The sequence below is a fragment of the Pelobates fuscus genome, chromosome 13 (genome assembly GCF_036172605.1).
Source record: "Pelobates fuscus isolate aPelFus1 chromosome 13, aPelFus1.pri, whole genome shotgun sequence".
In the NCBI taxonomy this organism is placed as follows: domain Eukaryota; kingdom Metazoa; phylum Chordata; class Amphibia; order Anura; family Pelobatidae; genus Pelobates; species Pelobates fuscus.
Window position 1 is genome coordinate 87,417,169 of NC_086329.1, and position 20,502 is coordinate 87,437,670.

The window sequence follows — 20,502 nt, forward strand, 5'->3', positions numbered from 1 at the left end:
CTAAAAGGTGTCAATATCAATGTGTACATTGTAAGGCAGAAGCTAATACACAGACTGGAGAATGAAATAGTTAATACTAGAGATGTTTATTGGAAATTAAAAAAAATAAATTAAAAAAAAGCAGTTAGAATTTGGTTTGCCTTGCTAGGTTGGATGAGTGAATACCAATCCATATCTATTTTACAAGGTTAGCTAGTTGCTGGGAGACTTTCCTGCACCACATTTACATTTGTACCTGCCCCCTTTAGAATCACATCAATAAATGGAGTAGAGGGGTCAGTAGGGGTGTGTCGAATGTTTATATGGGCTATTCTGCAATATACACTAAAGAATCAAGGTTGTTTTTTTTACATTCTGTTTGGACTATAAAGAGCACAAAATACAAAACAGACGATAATGAAATTGGCAAAAAAAATGAAACGAAAATCAATTTAGGAATGCAATAAATTACATGACAAATGTAGGATGCGATAATCGGGCCTATTTTTAAAAAGTTTAGTTTCTCTCTCTTTTTTTTTTTTATAAAATACTGTTATTTATTGTAGTACCAAATTTTTTTTTAAAAAAAGTGTTACACACACAGAAGGATGTAATTAACAGAACACTTTATATATATATATATAAAAAAAAAAGAAAAAATAATTCACATCTCAACCTAATAAAAACACAGATTCACTTCTCGCCCATATTTATTCTGTGGTTCCACTTATATACATTATTTTTAATCATTTACACACTCCCTGTTTCCTGTTGAACAATTCAGCTATATAATTTAGGACTGCAATATCCTGACTTCTAATCTGTTAATATGTAGTAAAGGAAAGAAAGAAGGAAGGGGCGGTGGGAATAAAGAAAAAAAAAAAAAAAAAAAACTCCACCATGAACATGCATGTTATAATAAAGGGGTAACTGCATACTATTCACTATATATTCATATAAGGATGGGTAAGATTCACAGCACGTGCAGATGACAAACAGCGATGATATTTTATTAGCAGCCCCATATATGGTTTAGTACTTACCTTTGCTTTGACTAACTGTTTAGTTTACTCTCCCCATTTCCCCTGAATTTATATTTATATTCCTATGGCTTAGATAACTTTCCCTCTTGGCCAATTTATACTGACACGTACCCTGGCACAGACGTGTGCATGGGTATATCTTTATTAGACTAGGTGTCATTACATATCATGATCCCTCAACAGGTTTTTTTTCCAACATTATTATTTTTCATTTTACTATATTTAGTAAGTTAGCATCCACCAGCATTTAGGGTTATTAAACTTTAGCTATTTACTTACCTATCATACACATGTTGGTTTATACCCTTTTGCACACGAGCACCATTGTATATAAGTTTGTTTCAGACTATTTCAATAACATTTATTTATTTTCATTATTTGATTGTTCCTAGTCTGGAAGGCAGCTGGCACTCTATTCAGATCATATTATATCCCAGTTCCCCTTCTTGGTACACTATTCTCCGCTCTCTCCTACAAGTTTCTATCCGGGGGTTACCCCCTATTAGTAGTGTACCAGTCGGACCACAGGCTCGATTTCATTTATTTTCTTGCAGTTTATTAGCAGCCCATTCTCTTAAACATATCAGAAGAATTGAGTCCCCATCAGATATTCTTACGATGCTGTGTGTAGGGGAAGGCACCACAATTAAAACTTTAAATTGCGACCTTTCTCAACAGTCAGATTACATTTAAATAGTGGTTGCTTTGAGGGGATTCTACCAAATCAAACACCATCGCTGGTTGTCTTGCGCATAAATCCAACATGGGGGGAAAAGGGGGAGGGGTAAAAAAAAAGGGGGGGGGGGGCCTGCCCACAACTCTGAAAATATGCAACTATTGAGTACAATTTACAATTCAGTTTGCAATGTGAAATTAGATTCATAATTTGTTGTATGAGGTTGGAAAAGTAACAGTGGGGTTCCATACTAAAACAATGATATTTATTTTTGGACACTTTGTCAGGAGCTACAGTAAATGGAAAAGCAAGATGTGCAAAGGGCCGTATCATCTCAAGGGGAGGGAGAAGAAAACAAAAATACAAATATATTCAGGAGAAGAACAAAAAAAAAAAAAAAAAAAACTAATGCTATTAATCAGTCAAAAAATCCTAAACCCTGATGTTACGTGGAATGCTTTAGCCCAACATCAAACTAATTTGGGAGGAGGATAGGTAAATATTTACATGGGTTCTAGTTCAGTTTCCTCAAAACCATAGAAAGACTCAGTATCACTCTCTCCCTCAAATAGCTGTTGGAGAACATCTGGGTCAGCGCATTCCTCAGGTTGGCTGTCATTGCATTGGTCAGTATCATCATCTTGTTCACCACTGTTGAGTTTCAACTGTTCCTCTAGCAGGTTAATCAGCTCCTCCTGCATCTCCGCGTTTCGCTTGTCAGAGTTCGCCGTTCCGTCAGGCCCAGGAAGAACACTGGCAACAAGGAATGACTGCTGTACCAGTTCTGGATGTTCGGAAATTACTTCCAATATTTCAGCCAGCCAACACAGCACAAGCTGCAGCAGGGTTTCTGAATCGCAGCTGGTCTCAGCCATCTCCAGAGCTTGCTCTCTCCATTTCTTGTGTAAGAAATTCTTCACTGCCCTCTTTATGCAGACATCCAAAGGATGTATTTTGGAGCTGCAGCCTGCGGGGACAATAGCAGGCAAGGTGCAAGTGGTGCTTAGGACAGACAGAACTTCTTCTGAAAGATGAGATCGATGGCAATCTAATACAGCCATGCCTTTATTATTCTGACACTCTGTGTGTTTCTGCCACACCCGAGAAGACCAAAGCTCCATGATTTCGTCATCTGTATAACCGTCATCTCTGGTTTCCAATAAAATTGCGTCTGGAACTCCCCTTAATGCAGTGTTACGGCTGCGAGAGAATACAAGCGTGGGCAGTAGGCTGCCATCAGCTAAGACTGTAAGCACCACATCCACCCAAGCCTCCCCTGTTCCCACTGTCTGTAATGCATTTTCCTTCCTCTCATCGCTACACAGCAATTCCATGTCAAGAAACAGGGAGATTTCATCTACAGCAGCAATCATGGACAGTGGGAGGTCTTGATTGTGTATTTGCCGCTGCACAAACTCTAAGAAAGTCTGAGCATTGGCTTCCATTTCCTTAGGCAAAGGATTAGCAACAGTGACTTTGGAGTGTGTGCTCAAGTTGTGTCGAAGCATGAACCTCACTGCCCACTCATAGGAGATCTTAAATCCTCCTTCTAAAGAACGTCCAATCTTGGTGGCTTTTTGGAAGAGTGTTTCTTCGTTTACAGGCTGTTGTTGCTCTCTCTGAGTCAACACCCACTCTGCCAACTTCTCCTCTGCCTCTGCGCCTAGGTACTTGCCCTCGGACAGGCCTTCCTGGTTCTCCTCTTGGAAAGTCAGGAACCGTTGCAGCCAGCGTCTGATGCGGCGTGGTGAGTTGTGGAAATGCTCAGAAGCCTGTTCTATGTTACAGCAAAGTGCAAATAACACAACACGAAGCTTTTTGACGCTCAGCTGCTCCTGCTTGTTCTGTGATTCAGTTTGTTTCAGCTGTTGTTCATCTTCAATGTCCTCAAGATCATCCACATTAATTGGCTTATCCTTCGCCTTGCTACGAGTCTCTGAAAAAGGTGACACATCTTCCAGCTTAGGCTCAAATGCCTTATCACTTTTATCATCGCTTAGTTTGTTAGAGCTCTTCAGGCTTTTGTCCCGGGATTCAGTTATCCTGTGGTTCAAAACGAAACAGATTTGGAATAGAAGAAAAATAAATAAATATATATAAACAAAAAATGTATTTACGTTTATTGAGAATATCAACAGCAAATAAATTTTTGGAACTTATTTTAATGAAATGTACTATAAGACATCAATAAAGTGTCAAAATCCCCCCTCAGATTTCTAATACATCTACATTGTTAAACAAAAGATTGACAATTAACTATAACTTCTGTTAATCCCCCTCATGCGATGCAGTTTTCTTTCATAGTTGAACTTGAACAATTTTCCATCTAAGCTATAGTCACAGTCTGGCTATTACTGGCTAAGTTTTGACAAAGATTTAACATGTGAAATGTGTTTAGTGACTAACATAGTAAGTCTTGGATTTTTGTGTATAGTGAATCCGGGGTATAAAGTACTAAGAGGAAATCTATAGATAAAAATTTACAAACAGAAGGCTGCGTTTACGTCTTTGAAATTGGTGCCCACATGATACTAAAAGCAGTATCTTGGCGGTGGTGGACTCGCGCACACGATGAACAGCCATATTTGTAGATTCTAATTCTATGTACACTTAAAGGAAATATTCTCTAAGAATTTGCTAGCAATTTGGCACTAGTTCCTGATTAGTTTTTACTTTCCATTGCACTTTACTTGAGTGCACACTTTTGCACTTTGTTTTTATTTATTCACAAACTTTATAAAAACTGTAAAATCTTTTAAAACTGAAAACAACTTGTTACACTGAGAAACGAGAAAATATCAGAAATAAAGTTAAATACAATTACCTTAAGAAGCACGAAGAGGATGAATCTGAGAAATAAAAATAAGATAAAATGTGAAATGTATACACTGCATATATTGCTAATGTGAGAAGATATGAAATATGCTTTACAACATTTATACAACACAACATAACTTTTCAAACCAGCAGATATATTAACATGTGCTAGGGGCAGGAACAGTATACCAATGAATATTTTGGATTTTATTAAGATAATAAAATGAGTAAATGGCCTGTTCCTACTTGTACAACCTGGTTCTACCTATGGAAGAATATGTTGCAACAAATGACTCTTACTTGGGTATAGAACTGAGCTTGAGGTATGAGTTGGGTTAAAGACCAAATGCTTAGCCATAGCATCTCCTATCCGAGTCACAAAAAGGCACGATGAGCACGCCAGAGCCATCACTTCACTAGGGAAAGCAGAGAAGGATTTTAGGACTTGCATGTCACAACCATAAAGTCAAAAGAAACAAACTAATCTAGAACTTACCTTGGGTAACAGCCTCGAAACAACGACAAATACTTAGGGCTCTTCCTCGGAACGTGATTACTGGAAGAGATCAATCCTGGTTTCAGTAGAGTATATCAACGAGATTGTTTACATTGTTTCTGATGCTGTAACACATTTATACTTACTTGATCATGTGGTTAGCATAGGCCCGAGAGCAGCACGTGCGATATCTGCATAGAGAGCAGTGCACGTAGGTTGGGAAGTGGTTCTTGAAATCTGGAACATTGAAGCTGCACTCTAGACAAGATGGCTTCCCAATAGGGGTTCTGAAAATTAAACACAAACCATCAGGAACTCCAAAAGGCATGAAAACACTACTCTCAATATTCAGTTATCGGGATTTCAGTGACCGCCCCCTGATTTAGCATGGGAATAATGGCTGAAAACTATTTTGATGTAACAAACCAGCTAAGAGTTATTTCACAATCATTATACGAGTACAAAATATGAGTGAAAATGGTCACAATAGTTCTGCTTTACTGTCAATCTAGGCATAGATGCTAAGCATCTGAATTATATCAAACCATAATATTCAACATTTTTATATCTGTGTTGCACATGCGATTAATTAGCAGTCAGTAAAAGACAGTACATTTGAATGACTGGATTAAATTAAGCTTTAGTTGTGGTGGTACAAGGTTGAAACACTTACAGAGTCAACATAAAATTCCTTTGGTGCCGTAGGAGTGGGGTACACAATGCACGTTCAACACAAACCAGTGGGACAGACAAAATAGGGGTGTCTATATGGTTGCGTTCACTGTATATACCAGGCAAGCCAGACATTATTCTCAACACTGAGAAAGAGTGACATCACTATGTGAGTTTTCAACCTGAAGGCCTAACACACTGACCGTAACTGAATGTTTCCCTGCTGTGAAGAGTTAACACTCTGCGAGTCTGTAGAGGGAGCAATCGACTCTGTATCCATGTCTGGCAAGGGTAAAGATGGGGTGTCCGAAGGAGAATGAGGAAGGGGTCGAGGAGCAGCTCGTGATGCCCGGATAGTAACCTGTAGGAGGAAATTAAAGAGCTGTGTACAGAGCAACTATAAATTGATAGAGCAAGTGGACTCCACCCAAACATAGCATGTAAATGGTGTGGAATGTGTGAATAGGTCTCACCTTGGTACCAGGTTTCAGCCCCTCCAGTTGTCTGGGTTTGCGGAAAGTCTTGTGATGTTGCAGTTTGTGTTCTATCTTATCCTTCGCAAAGAGGAACTGAAGGCGGCATTTGTTGCAGTGATATACACTCTTCTTCTAGTCGAATGGGTGATGTGGACAGATAAAAGGAGAAAGCCACGCAGAGAAATGCACATTATGATATGCAGGCTAAAAGTTTCCATACGTATCACTCCCATGTTGATCTAACTCAATCACACATAAAATTTGACATAATACAAACTCCAACTGTCCAAAGGAGCCCGTCCAATCTCACTACAAAAGTCCAGAATACATTCTTCATCAAAAAGGGGGTCATGTCTCAAATCTCTAGTTTTCTTAAACTTTATTGCTGGAACTGGCATCTACTACCCTTTGCAGGAAGACTATTACTAGCAATACATATTTTTAGGATAAGAATAAAGTAATAATTAAAGTATAACCCTTAACGTAGATTTTCCTCTAGCAGCCTTCTTTTCCACGAACTTTGGCACGTTTTCATTTTTTTCTATGCTGTTGCTTTGAAATAATTATACATTTCCAAAGAAACAACAGAGTAGTCCATTGCAATTTGTGTTATCCAATTACATAAGATCAAATGTGCCTAATATATTGTGTGTGCAACTAAAAAGGTAACAAAGTGCAATGTGAGCACAGTAAGGTATGAAACCACATATTTTAAAATTACAGAAACACATTGGGGAGCGGCGGGGGGGGGAACAACACAAATTTTCCACAATATATTTTGGCCTACATATAGATTATACTATTTGAAGTACCCATTCAGGAATGGCAATATGTCATGATTATTTTTAGCTTCTAATGAATTACTATACAATAAATTCCCTCGATTTATTCTTTTGTTTTCTTTATAATGATTCTGTTTTGTTTTACCACATTTTGTACATAAAGGGAAAGTATGGGCACCATAACTTCAACAATCAGAAGTAGGTTGTTACAGTGTGAGGAAGTCCTACGCACCTTCTTACCTGTAGGGGTTAACCTTTAAATAGTTTAACCCCAAAGTCTGAACATCTGGCGCCCAATGATGCGTATCTTTTTCACTCAGTTTTGTGAATAGGTAACTACTGATCAGCCTATCAGCGGTAGCCAGGCTGGGGCTTCCTAACCGAAGCCTCTTACTGGAATGGAAGTAAAGGGGAAGAGTAATTGGGCACCAGATTGAAGACTACATAACGTAGTAAAGTAGGATGGTGCCTGAGTCTTTCTTGCACCATAACTCCATTGTGATAAAATGGTGATGGTGCCCAGAGCGATCCTTGAAAAATGTTCAATAAAAACCATACAGAAAGCTTCTCCCTCAACGTGCAATTGTGTGAATTTTGATTTAAGTGTAAAAAGAAGAACATCTCACCTGGTGTCGCATGAAATGCTGCTGAAAGGCATTTCCATTCTTAAACACCTTTAAGCAGTAGACGCAGAGCAGGTGCCGTGTGTCTTCATGGTTTAATCGGAAATGGGTATCGACCTCGGCGTAAATTGATGAACGGTAGTAGCATACCTGTAAAGAAGCAAACATAACATGGGTAGGGGGAAGGATAAGCTTTGTCTTTAGCATTGTGGGGACAACAGATAACACAGGGACCAAAGGGATAAAGTACATATTTTATTTCTAACATTTTCTTCTGTTCCAGAAATTACATCTGGGGTCAAGAATAAACTGGCACAAATTACTATCCAATCCCATCCACACAGCTGGAGAAGTCACTTCTTTTAATACAGTGAAATAATTTGAATTGAGGGGCGGGGCCTGACCGTAGAGCCGAAAGGACGCAGGCAGCAACAGCTCCAGTGCCAACTGACAAATCAAGTGGCTACAGCCAACACAGACTCCCAAATCGGGCACCTGGACGCTGATATCGGGCAGAGGAACCCGAGACCTACACGAGGATACCTCACATACCGGTACAATGCTCAGCACAAATATGCGGCATACATACACGGGTGGCGCAGGAGGGACGACCGCTCTCCTGCTGCCTTTCTGCCCGGCTAACACACCGCAGGGCCCACGTTCCCCACCCATGGACCGGCGGGGGTCATCCCGGTCCACATAATGCAAGGCCACAGGCTCACACCAACGCCCACAACAATCTGCAACTAGCGGTCAAGATGACGGCCGCCGACCATGCTCCTAGGCCTACAACCACCCAACCTACACAAGTGAGGCAAGCAAGCGAATATCCCCATGAGAACCGCATAGCAGCAGCCTTTAATCTCTTTTGGGCACGACTATGGGCCAAATTGGCACAAACTCCAACAGCCAAAACAGCCCCAACGCTGCACTGCAATGCAGAGCCCCTAACCGGGATGAAGCAGGAGAAGGGAGCAAAGGCTAAGCCCCAACCCACAAGCCATGGACCACGCATCGGACACCGCTAACCGGGGGTCCTACACAAGCGGAGGACCTACATACACGGCACAGGGCCACTTAAGCTACAGAAACACACCCGGAGGGTCCGTGCCCGGCCTATGGCCGGCAAAATCAAGTTGGACATTCAGAGTACTAACCGGCCAAAATCTGCAACGCCGCTACAAGTGCACAGAAGGGCTTCAACTCTCTAACAGGAGGTACAGCTCTGCCATTAACCCACAGAGATACAAGGAGGGTGGAGAGGCTGGCATACCACCGAGAACATGCGCCCGCCACACGAGACAACCACGGAAGACCAGGAAGAAGCAGCGGAGCCCCTTCGGCTCTCTCACTCAGCAGCGGTGCCGGAGTATTGCTGAGCCGGGACTGTGGCATCGGCTAACGCCCTGGCCATAGACTTACTTCAGGCTCACTTGCAATCTGAGGTTATACTACACTGTATTAGGTTCTCGCGGGCACTACTGATTTTGAGTATGATTTAGATTTATAGTGTTTTAGTATTCTTATCCTGCTGTTATGGTATTGAGTTCCCGTACCCTCAGTTGTTACTTTTAATGCAAAAACCAGGCAGACACCTCAGACTACCAACCTACCTAAGAGCTATACTTCCTGCTGCGGCAGATATATTTTGGCTATAAATTGGCATGATAGGCCACCCAGAGTCCTAAAACCTGTTTTTAATACTTGTCAGCTCCCTAGTCCTGACCCACTACTACCGTAATGGAAGCCAGTGTCCCGTTGGCATAACTCACTAATCTGCACCTACTAACGAAACTTGCCCCGCACGTACATGCCAGAATGCAGTTTTTACACTGTCACACTGTTGGATTAAATATGCCTAGATTCTAGCTTGTTTTACTTAACTAAGCCTATCTAATGAAAATCCAGCTTGACGCATTACGACTTTCAGATGCAACCAATCACTAACCTAAGCTATTAATATGTAGAATCATTTTAGCCTGTTCAATGTTTAACACTACATACTCGAATTATCAAAAAATGTGCAATGTTTTTTCAACGCCTTACCAATGTTATAATATTATGTCTTCATACCCGCTTGCACCTGCTGTCGGGGCAGTGCAAACATACATGTTCAAACTATGCACGAATAAAATAAAGAATTGGAAAAAAATAATAATTTGAATTGATACAATCAGCACATATATTCAATAGTTCCTCTCAAATACCTGGCATACATAGGGCATCTCTCCTGGCTTGTGTGTATCCTTCATGTGCTGCAGGAAGAGTGGTTCACTATCAAATGCCCACTCACAGATCTTGCACTTTGCTGGAAAGAAGCAGAAGAACATGACAAGATATTAAAAAAGAGCGAGTCACTCATCTACAGATAAGACAGAGGCTTTTCTAAAGCCACCCAAGGCCTATCCTCTCCTTATTGGTGCTCTAACCTTTCTTACATTGCTTTACATTGGCTTTTCCAGTCTGATGAATGTTTCAGACAGAGCAGCTACAAACTATACTACATAATCAAATGGAATCACTCCCTTTCCCTCTGTATGTTACTTACTGGTTGATTCGTAGGAGCTGTGGACATTTTCTAAATGACACTGGAGCTGGAAAGGAGTAGAGAATTGGCGGTAGCAGTGTTGACATGTTGTGTGCCCGTCAACCTCACCATTCTGCTGATCCAACTCGATGTGGTGCTTCATGTGGTTCATAAACCTAAGGAGAGGTAAGATCAAAGACGTGTCAGAACTGGGCATAGAATTAAACAGACTGCAAAGAACACAATGTGGTAAAATGAGATCACAATTGAAGCAGTAGTGACATTTAGAGAAAGTAAAAACACCTGAGTCAGGATGCTGTTCAATGAAGCTAATATACAGTATTTATTAAACTATCACCAAATCCTACCTGATGTTATTCTTCAACCGCTTTGCACAGTGTGGGCAACGGAAAGTGGTGGCCACCTTGAGGAACCCTTGCATCTGGTAGGTGCGACCCACGTCTCGTCCATAGTAAAAATCATCGACTAGCATAATAAGCTTTCCTTGGGATACCTCCTCGCTGCCAGCTTCCTGGCCTTTGCTATTTGACTGCAAATTAGTGTCTGGTGTGGCAGAAGGAGCAATGGACGCGGGTTTATCTGGGGATGATGTCTGTGTATCCTGCAGCGTCAGTTCAGTATCTTGGGCTTTGTTTTTCTTTGTGAAATCAACAAGATCAGGGCAACAATACTGTGGATTAAGAGGGAAAATTGATTTGTGGCTATTTGTGAGCAGCAACCCAGAGAGCTAGATAGTTACAAACAGATCGCCCTCCTGTACATTCATTGGTATTATCGGTAGACTGAACTTCTTTAAGATTAAAAAAAAAATAAAACTAAAATAAATAAAAATTATACAACAGTTTAATAACCAGTTTATACACAAAAAAACACACACATGTGCATTCAAAGTTGAACGGTCACCATTTTTCTGGTGAGAAACACAAAAAGGTGAGATAGGCACTATTTGCATGTATAAAATAAATAAATAAGGCAAAATAGCAAAGTTTGCAACCTGTATGTCAAGGGGCTTTAACATTACCGTATGAACGCGAAACAGAAAAAAAATAATGCTAAAGGCTAGTAGAAGAGTGAAACGTACAGTGAAGGGATGCAGAAACAAATTACGTCAGCAGCACTTACAAGTGATTGAAGATGCCATCATTTTTCAAAGACTTGCTGTACACACATTCTTGAGCAATGCACAGTGAATAACAGGGTAGTTTGAATATGTATTAGACGCAATGTAACGGATGTAAATACAGATTAACTGTCAACTTTAAGATAAATATTGAATTTGACAGTTTCACCGGAGATGTCAGTTCCTCTACTGGTGTACATGTTTAAATGGGCAGACAAAAGCTGTATGTTTAGATCCATCCTATGAAGCAGTCCCCAAATAGAGGAGAGAATCTAGGGGGAAATGCAGTATTGTAAAGATCATGGTAACTTACACACATGTGACCCCGCAGGGCTTCTGTAACCCGAAACAGTGTGTGGCATCTGGGGCAGTTCTTCCTCCCCGTGTCAGAGGCATCAAATGTTGTGGTTGTTGAAAAGGGTGAATTGCTGGGAGTGGGGGCTGTCAGAGAGAGTAAAATAAAAATAGGATTTAGCTCAAAAATTTCTGCGGACGAGCACAAACACACAGGTCAGGTGAAAACTGTTCTTGCTTCCTACCTTTCACGGCAAGGGGCTCGTTTGGTAGGACACGTTGTAGACTGCCGTTGTTTGGATTGTTGATAGTACCACTGTTGGCAAGAACCATGGTACTGGTGGTTTGAACAGTGGTTTGGCTGCCAGTCACTGCATTCACAAACTTCACCATGTCATTTGTATCCCCAGGCCTCTTCACTGCCACAAAACTGGCAATACTCACTGTGGAACACAAGGGGAAAAAACAAAACAAAAAACATAAGGCCAGGAGACAGCTAATGCATTGTCAAACAGATCAAAGATATTCACAGCAATGCTAATTTTACACTCTGTATAACCACAACAAGAGGACATAGTCTTAAATTAAAGGGGCAAAGGTTTAAAAACAATTTCAGCTGAAGTGGTAGAGGTTAACACAGTGAGGGAGTTTAAGCATGCGTGGGATAGGCAAAAGGCTATCCTAACTATAAGATAAGGCCAGGCACTAATGAAAGTATTTAGAAAATTGAGCAGACTAGATGGGCCCAATGGTTCTTATCTGCCGTCACATTCTAGGTTTCTATGTAATATGTGCAATCTACAAATATTTAAAAAAAAAATCTTCAATGCCCTATGTCACGATTCTGTATTGTGCTTAAAAAGGACTCTAGGCAAATATATACACACACAACTTAAAGGGTTAATCCAGCCACCATGACCACTTCTTTCAGAAGTGGTCACGGTAGTAGGAATCTGTATCTGCATTGTTTCTGCTTACACTACACGCAAGATATTTGCACGGATGCCAGGTCTAGTTGCATTCCTGGAACTCAGGCCCGTAACTCTGAATGCACTCTGAGCTGGTGAGAACGGTCCAATCAAATGCTTTGAAGCATTTCATGACACCGAGTGAGGAAATATGTAATGTTGAATGGGGCATTAAAACCATCCTTTGAAATATTAAACAAACAATAAAAGGACAGTGACTGGCTGTGGGGGTGGAGTCAAGTCAGCAGCTCAGATTACACTGAACTCTGAGCTATATTTTTGTCTTCCAAACAGGAAAAGGGTTTTGTGCAAATATGAGGTGTAGCTAAGAGGTTGGAGATATTTTAGAAAAAGCAGCAAAACATTTTTTCTGTTAATTCCAACTAAAGAATTTTGAGCAAGGAGAAATACAGCATTAATGAGAGGTTCCCAGAGTGAGATATTATTAAAAATAACCTTTCAAAAAAGCCATGTAGCGTAAAGTGCAATGTCCACTGGTCTGACATGATTTCATGTCTAGTATAGCATAATGATACACATATTACACAATGCTCTTCTGTGCATGGCAGAATCACTATTAAAACAACACGGAGAGGTAAACACAATGGAACAAAACAATATAGAAATAAACACATAAGGCAATAATGACCCAAGTGCTTAAAGTCTAACCCTGATTCAGAGAAAACAGGAAATATAACAACATTAAATGGAATTATGTAGAAATACAAATAAAACATGAATTGAATAGGAACACTTCTATAGTGCTTTCCAATAGAAAATATCTTTTGTCTTGCTTTTGCTGTAGGCCCAGATCCAGCTGACAAGAACACAATGCATCCTGAGCAGGTATAGGACTGAACAAGCAATGAGTGTCTCACCTAGTTTGGTGTTTGCATTCTGTTGGTTGTTCTGGCTCACGGGTACCGTCTGTTGAGGCGGCTGCATAGCTATCTGTCGGAGAGCCACAGGTGGCTGACTGGGAGCAGAAGTGGTAGATGTGCTGGGAGTGGTCTTGTTGACTTGTGCCTGAGATTGAGGAACCGTGCTCCTGATGGTAAGGGTAGCAGGGATGACCGTAGTGAAAGTGTTGGTGGCTGGACGCACAGGTCCCGCAGGGGCAGGTCTCACCTGTGTCATTTGGGAAAACATTTGGGGAACTCCCATCGCTGGCTTCATGAACTGGGTGCCTGGTGCTGGGCAGAAAACAGAGTCAATATCTAAAATACATGTACAGCCAGGAACAATACACCACACAGGCTGTTAGGTCATTACTTTCACTGCAAAGCAGCAATTTATTTTGACGTAAGAATCAGTTTAAAAATTGTACAGAAATTAGAACTATATCAAAAGATAGTGTGATCAAATCTTATGGCCTTTATCTGCGAAGCAGCCACTTCCGCCAATGTTGGGTGGAATTCCCTTAAAATGGGAATCACAGGCACTCAAATACCTAAGAAATCAAAATTCCTTAAAACATCTCCCTCCTATACAAACTGAACATACCTCCCATCTTGGATAACATTTTCTCAGAGTTTGACCATTGGCATAACTTACCCTTATACAACATAGGAAGGGAAAATCAATACAAAATGAATTAGCTTTCCCAAACTACTTTATCCACTTCAAGTCTTCCCCTTGCTACTCTCGAAACAGGATGAAACTCTACTAAATAAGAAGATTCAATGATTTCTGTGGCAGGGACGCAAACCACACCTTAGCCTTACAAATCTATACCAATACACCGCTTAAAGGGGACTAAACTTGCCACATGCTAAAGAATATAGCCTAGCAGTACAAATTAGACATGCTCTGGATTGGATCCAATCCCATCATAGATTTTCAGAGTTGTCGTTGGAGTCCTTTCTGGCGGAGCCGGACTTACTACCGGTTCTCCTGCACAGGCCGCATCAACTCGTCTCAAATAAAATCCACATGAACCCGCTTATACACACCCCAATCAAGGCCCGGAAACAAGCTCTATTTAAGATGGATGTGTCACGGCTCTCCGTTCCTTAGTAGACCACGCAGGTCAAAGGATTTTAACGCAGAGATAAGGGAGCGATTCCCGCGCCTTCCAACCCCATGGTTCGCATATCTCCAGGTGCGGCACTACTACCACTCTGTTACTCACAGCAGTGGATTGGGAGAACCCATTAGACACCATGCTGCACTCCTCGACACGAGCCACTTATTCCACATCTAAACTCTACATGTTCATACGAAACACTCCGGACTGCACTGGTCTTCAAACAGGCATGGGAAACAGGAAAACCCACTTCCCTGACATAACTCCTACAGCCATCCTGAGGGCGCACCAAGCCCAATGCCAAATCCTTCCTATCGTCTCTTACGGAGATATGTTGCATATTATTCCCCACACAGACCACATCTAATGGCTAGGAAGGACTCGGCGACCTGTTTCAAATGCGCACACACAAGAGCCGACTTATATCACTGTCTGTGGGAGTGCACACAAATACAAACATTCTGGACTGAGGTGAAAACATATCTCACGACCGGAAACATGCCCACACTACCATTGATCCCAGAATTCTTGCTCTTGGGACCTATCCCGGGTCAACCCCTAACTAATAATAGGTTCCTCCTCATAATAGCAGCGATTGGACGCAAGGCCATTCTCCGGTCTGGGACCAGCCGAACACTCCCACGCTACAATTATTTTTATCTAAACTTTTCGAAATGGATTGGTTGGTGACACTAACCAACAAAGAAATCCTTGCCAGGAAATTTATCCTGATCTGGAGGTTGTACATCCTTACTTTGGATGACTCCTTTAAAGCCAAAGTGAGGAATGTCCTGGAGTACACAGAGTGGTTCTCGGCAGAAGTGGTGGCCGGTCAAGACCCTTTACAAATAACATCTTGTTAAACAATACAGGTAGCTAAAAACAGAAGCATACAAGGTTGAATTGGGAGGTTGGGGGACCAAACCGGCACACAGTTCAGTTATTTTGGTTCTTATTTTTGTTAAGATACATGTCCAATCCACCACATCCCAAAGTTGAAACAGCCAACACACAAAATAAATACTTTACCATATTGATGGCCACTCCATCTAACCAACGACCCCTAACCAGGCATAACTACTTATTATGCGATCTGATGTGACAAATAGTTGCAGACAGTGATGGGGAAACAGTGCCTACATCAACTGAACATTAACTAACAAAGGGAATTGGACGCAACTGTGGCATCCACTTCATTGTATTGTGTGTTTTTTTTTTTTGTTTGTTTCCTACGCAAACAGAAAAAGGGAAAGTTTGCTGAGGTACAGTTTAGCATGTAAGTTCACTGAAAGTCCTATTAACAACAACTTTTTTTGGTATTTAAGTGGTACAAGTACTAAGTCATGAATCTCATGCCTAGCTAATCATATGTAACCCGGTATTCCCACATACAATTCGCTTGCACTTCCACTCAACTGCTACCACCGAGTTAGTCAGGAATTCTTCACTTGCATCTTATTTTATTTTAACTAATTTTGTTACTAACACGCAAAAATGTGCTTATGTTCTAAATGCCATGTTGTACTACCTGTTTATACTATGCTTGATATTACGGATGTGGTGTACTTAGCATATCTGTAATTAATTTAAAAATAGTGCCGTTTCTCTAAATATGACCATATTTGATACAGTTTGTTATTGCTGTGCTAGTTACTGCTGTTGCGGCTACACAAGCACACAAGCTCTCTTTGCCATCATTTGCACAACCAAAATATAAAATTTCGAAGAAAAAAAAAAGAGAAAAAACAGAGAAAGAAAAGACAAGAGAAAGGCCTGTGCCACGCCTCTATAAAATGGTTTTTAATACGAAGTAATGCCCAGCAATATAGATCTTGTCTATACCAATAATTATGTGGGATAATGACCAGGTCACCAGACAACATAGAAAATTAATTAATCAAGCCATTAAAGTCTTGCTTTTTTTTTTTTTTCCAAGTTTCAGGTTAAACCGACATTGATGTTGTACCGTAGCTAAGCTGGGTCGGTCCACATTATATGGGCTGCACCTCAATACTAAGTACCCAACCCATTTCCCAACACAAGGAAATATAACTCACCCTTTGGACGGCACTGTACCTAGTCATGATATTTCTAATGTACTCCTTCTAAATACAATGTCTGGCACTTTAAATTATCTGTTCAAGTGAAATGGAGGTATCCATCTCCTTATAATTTTTTCCCTGGCCACCACTTACTCCTCTTCAAATGACCGAGGTTCGAGGCAGCTGTTGCCTACTTTTTGCCAATGATGGAACCATGTTTTTTGTTGAAATCCTACTAACCTTTGATACAACTCTCCCGTTTGGAAATTACCCATAGCCATGTTATACTTGACAAACATTTGTTTTGTTTTACTTATGTTGTATTGCAAAATGCAAAACATTTGTGTACACTCTTGACTCCATATCTGTTCTGAAACTATGCCTGACTTATGTGTTGTAATTAACATTCACAATAAAAAAAAGTGTTTTAAAAAAAAATAAAAAAAAATTATTTTTATATATATATATATATATATATATATATATAGATATATATATATATATATATATATATATAGAGAGAGAGAGAGAGAGAGAGAGAGAGAGAGAGAGAGTGATATTCGTTGTTTTATTGATATATTATTGAATACACTTCCAACTTCAAGAATTCCACTGTGTTTTTCTTTCCTTTAAACCTAAACTTTTTTTTCTCCTTTTCCTTCTGGTGGGCTCTATTCTGTGTTTGCTTTTGTTATGGAATTGTCTCTTCAGCTATCAACTATTTATATTCTTGTGATCTAGCCTAAGGACTGTCCCTTGTTAAAACTCTCCCTTAAAATGGTTAGTGATTATATTTTACTTCACTTTTTACCAGCCAAATATTGGAAAACAATGTTTTTTGTTTGTTAGTTTGTGTCTCATGACGAAGGGCAAAAAAAGTCCCTACAATTACAAACCTAGAAAATTCTAAATATTATACATAAAAGCCTAATGTATAATTTGGTCTAAACAGTAGAAGAAAATGTTACATTGCATTCCCCCCACCCCCCAGTGTTTTTGTCTTAAAGGTTGTGGAAAGATGTACAAGAGAAATATGCCTGCTGATTCCACTGGTTTTCAAAATGATTGGCTTACTTTTAGAACTCTGCATAATTACATGAAAATACATGGGCCCATCAAGTTCAGCCTTTCTCACATCTGTTTTTGATGTTGATCCAAAAGGTGGGAAAAAAAAACAGTATGAAACACTTTGCAATTTTGCAACAAATCAGGAAAAACGTTCTTATTGACCCCAGAATGGCAGTCAGATCTCTCCTTGGATCAAGAAGTTTACTCCACATATTAAAAATTGGAGGAGGAGGAGGAATACTGCCTATGACCCCAAGAACACCACCCCCCCTGTCAAACAGGTGGAAACATTATGCTTTTTTTTTTTTTTTTTTTTACTGCTAAGGGGACAGGACAACTGCACCGCATCATAAGGGATGATGGATGGGGCCATATACCGTCACATCTTGCGTAAGAACCTCCGTCCCTCAGCCAGGGCATTGAAAATGGGTCATGGATGGGTATTCCAGCATGACAATGATCCAAAACACACAGCCAAGGCAAAAAAGGAGTGGCTTAAGAAGAAGCACATGAAGGTACTGGAGTGGCCTAGCCAGTCTCTAGATCTTAATCGCATAGAAAATCTGTGGAGGGAGCTGAAGGTTCGAGTTGCCAAACAGCAGCCTCGAAACCTTAATGACTTAGAGAGGATCTGCAAAGAGGAGTGGGACAAAATCCCTCCTGAGATGTGTGCAAACCTGATGGCCAACTACAAGAAACGTTTGACCTATGTAATTGCCAACAAGGGTTTTGTCATCAAGAACTAAGTCGAAGGGGTCAAATACTTATTTCACTCATTGACATGCATGTTAATTCATAACTTTTTTTGACATGTGTTTTTCTGGATATTTTTTGTTGTTGTTGTTATTCTGTCTCTCAGTGTTAAAAGACACCTACCATTAAAATGATAGACTGATCATTTGTCAGTGGGCAACCGTTCAAAATCAGCAAGGGATCAAATACTTTTTTCCCCTCACTGTATTTAATAAACTGAATTCAGCAAGCTCAGTTTCACAACAAGAAATTAGAACATACTCCTTTTTTGTCGTCTGACTAGCGGCGAATAACCGCAAACCCACTGACATAATTACTCAGGGGCTTCAAAAGACTTACCTGGCACTATAGTGATAGGTCTGACAGTCTGTCCTTGCTGTACATTCAGCACAATTCCCACCTGGTTCATAGTGTTCATGGCATTCATACTATTCTGTACAGGTCTCACATTCCGTACTGGAAACCCCTTGGGGGAGAGAAATAAAAAGTAATCTACATATGCACTTGGCAGCATTCATGCATTACACAGCAGAAATGAAACTCAGAGGTGAGAGTAAGCTACTCAGAGAGGAGGAAACTGTTTTTTACAGAGAGAGGGTCTGATGTCCATAGCAGAATTAATAAAATGTCCACTTGTCTGTCCTCACCTGGGTAGTTATGAAAATGGGCTGCGTCGCCACTGATGAGCTGTTGGCATGATTGGCATTTTGCATGACTTGCATGGGTCTAAGCATAGGCTGAGTGACCATTGTGCCAAGGCCAGTTCCTGTATTCTGGGTCAGTATGAGAGGCTGGCCACCAGACTGCATAATGGGAGTTGTACCTAGCAAGGAAAATGAGCAAGAGGGATCCAGGTCAGTCAGTATTGTACAAATCAATAATAATTTTAAAAAAATACCACGGGAGGGCTAGTCAATTTAAACCTTATACACTGTACAGTACACCAATGCTGTACACCAATGCTGTACACCAATGCTTGCCAGTTTTCATTGGAGGTATATCTAATACATAGTGATTTTATGTGTGTTTCTTTAAGGTCTTGCAAGCTGCACAGATCTTGAAATTTTAGGACCTGCACTACACATTCTACCAACACAAATTATACACATAGTACGTCAACTCTCTTGATACCGTACATTGCAACTGGTTCACTGGGAAGGAAGCACACGTGTGCCTAGGGCATGGTGGCATGTATTTACAGAGCGATAAAGTATAAGGAAACACTAGGTGATCTTTGGTATACTGAGGAGAGGGAGGAAAACAGGAAAATGCACTTATCTTGCTTTTTGTGTTAAAATATAAAAATTACTATGAAATTACTTCCAAAATGCAAATTAAAGATTAATTTCTCAACTTTAAATTAAGGAATCATTGATTAGATTTTTTTTGTAGACGTTATAAGCTCATGCAGGACACTGGATACAATGAGATAAGCATCATCCAACTACCTACCACTGTTATTTGCAAAAAGAGTCACCACAGTCTTCTTGGTGTGGTCATTGTTCTGAGCTATGCTGTTTGTCAATGTGGTGGCTGTGGAGTAATGGGTGTTTAGAGACTGATGAGCAACCACTGGCAGAGGAGCAGAGACTGACTGGAAGTTCAGAACTGAAAGAATAAGAAAAATATAAATGTGAGATATTGAAACAAATCTTACACAGTCCTCACATGTAATTACAGTTAGTTACTTGACAGGAAAAATAGACATTTCAGAATGTACAGTATGCATACATAGCAAGAGCAAATATACATTATTTTATTTTATTTTCATAGCCTGCTGTATGTACAAGCTTGATAGACTAGAGGTGTATTTAAAGGAACACTATAGGGTCAAGAATACAAACATGTATTCCTGACCCTCTACTGTTAAAACCACCATCTAGCCCTTCTGGCCCCTACTAGTCCCTCTAAATATAACAAAATCTTACTTTTATTCCAATCTTCTGCTGCTGGCTCTTCCCCTGATCTGCCTACTTGACTGACAGCATCAGAAGTGAACATCTCAGCCAATCACCATGCTTTCACAGAGGAAAGCACTGGATTGGCTAAGACTGTCAAGGGAATTAACACTGCCCCAGGAAGCAGCTCTAGCAGCCATCTGAGGAGTGTCAAGTGGAGG

General features: G+C 40.4%; 1 protein-coding gene across 2 annotated transcripts in view; it reads right to left on the reverse strand.

Annotated features, from left to right (window-relative positions):
- Positions 1–1,562: 1,562 nt before the first annotated feature.
- POGZ (pogo transposable element derived with ZNF domain) overlaps positions 1,563–20,502 on the reverse strand; it is a 48,177-nt gene continuing 29,237 nt past the window's right edge. The window contains exons 4-20 of one of the 2 annotated variants that reach the window (XM_063440006.1): positions 19,836–19,991; positions 19,031–19,206; positions 18,723–18,849; positions 13,373–13,687; positions 11,772–11,969; positions 11,546–11,673; positions 10,460–10,782; positions 10,113–10,267; positions 9,772–9,872; positions 7,568–7,714; positions 6,157–6,288; positions 5,887–6,044; positions 5,158–5,298; positions 5,012–5,071; positions 4,816–4,931; positions 4,523–4,547; positions 1,563–3,741 (exon numbers count right to left, since the gene is read on the reverse strand). In XM_063440006.1, coding sequence (XP_063296076.1) covers positions 2,202–3,741; positions 4,523–4,547; positions 4,816–4,931; positions 5,012–5,071; positions 5,158–5,298; positions 5,887–6,044; positions 6,157–6,288; positions 7,568–7,714; positions 9,772–9,872; positions 10,113–10,267; positions 10,460–10,782; positions 11,546–11,673; positions 11,772–11,969; positions 13,373–13,687; positions 18,723–18,849; positions 19,031–19,206; positions 19,836–19,991 — 3,998 coding nt within the window. In that variant the 3' untranslated portion in view covers positions 1,563–2,201. Of the gene's footprint in view, positions 3,742–4,522; positions 4,548–4,815; positions 4,932–5,011; positions 5,072–5,157; positions 5,299–5,886; positions 6,045–6,156; positions 6,292–7,567; positions 7,715–9,771; positions 9,873–10,112; positions 10,268–10,459; positions 10,783–11,545; positions 11,674–11,771; positions 11,970–13,372; positions 13,688–18,722; positions 18,850–19,030; positions 19,207–19,835; positions 19,992–20,502 lie in introns of both variants that reach the window. The other variant, XM_063440005.1, reaches the window with a different exon arrangement.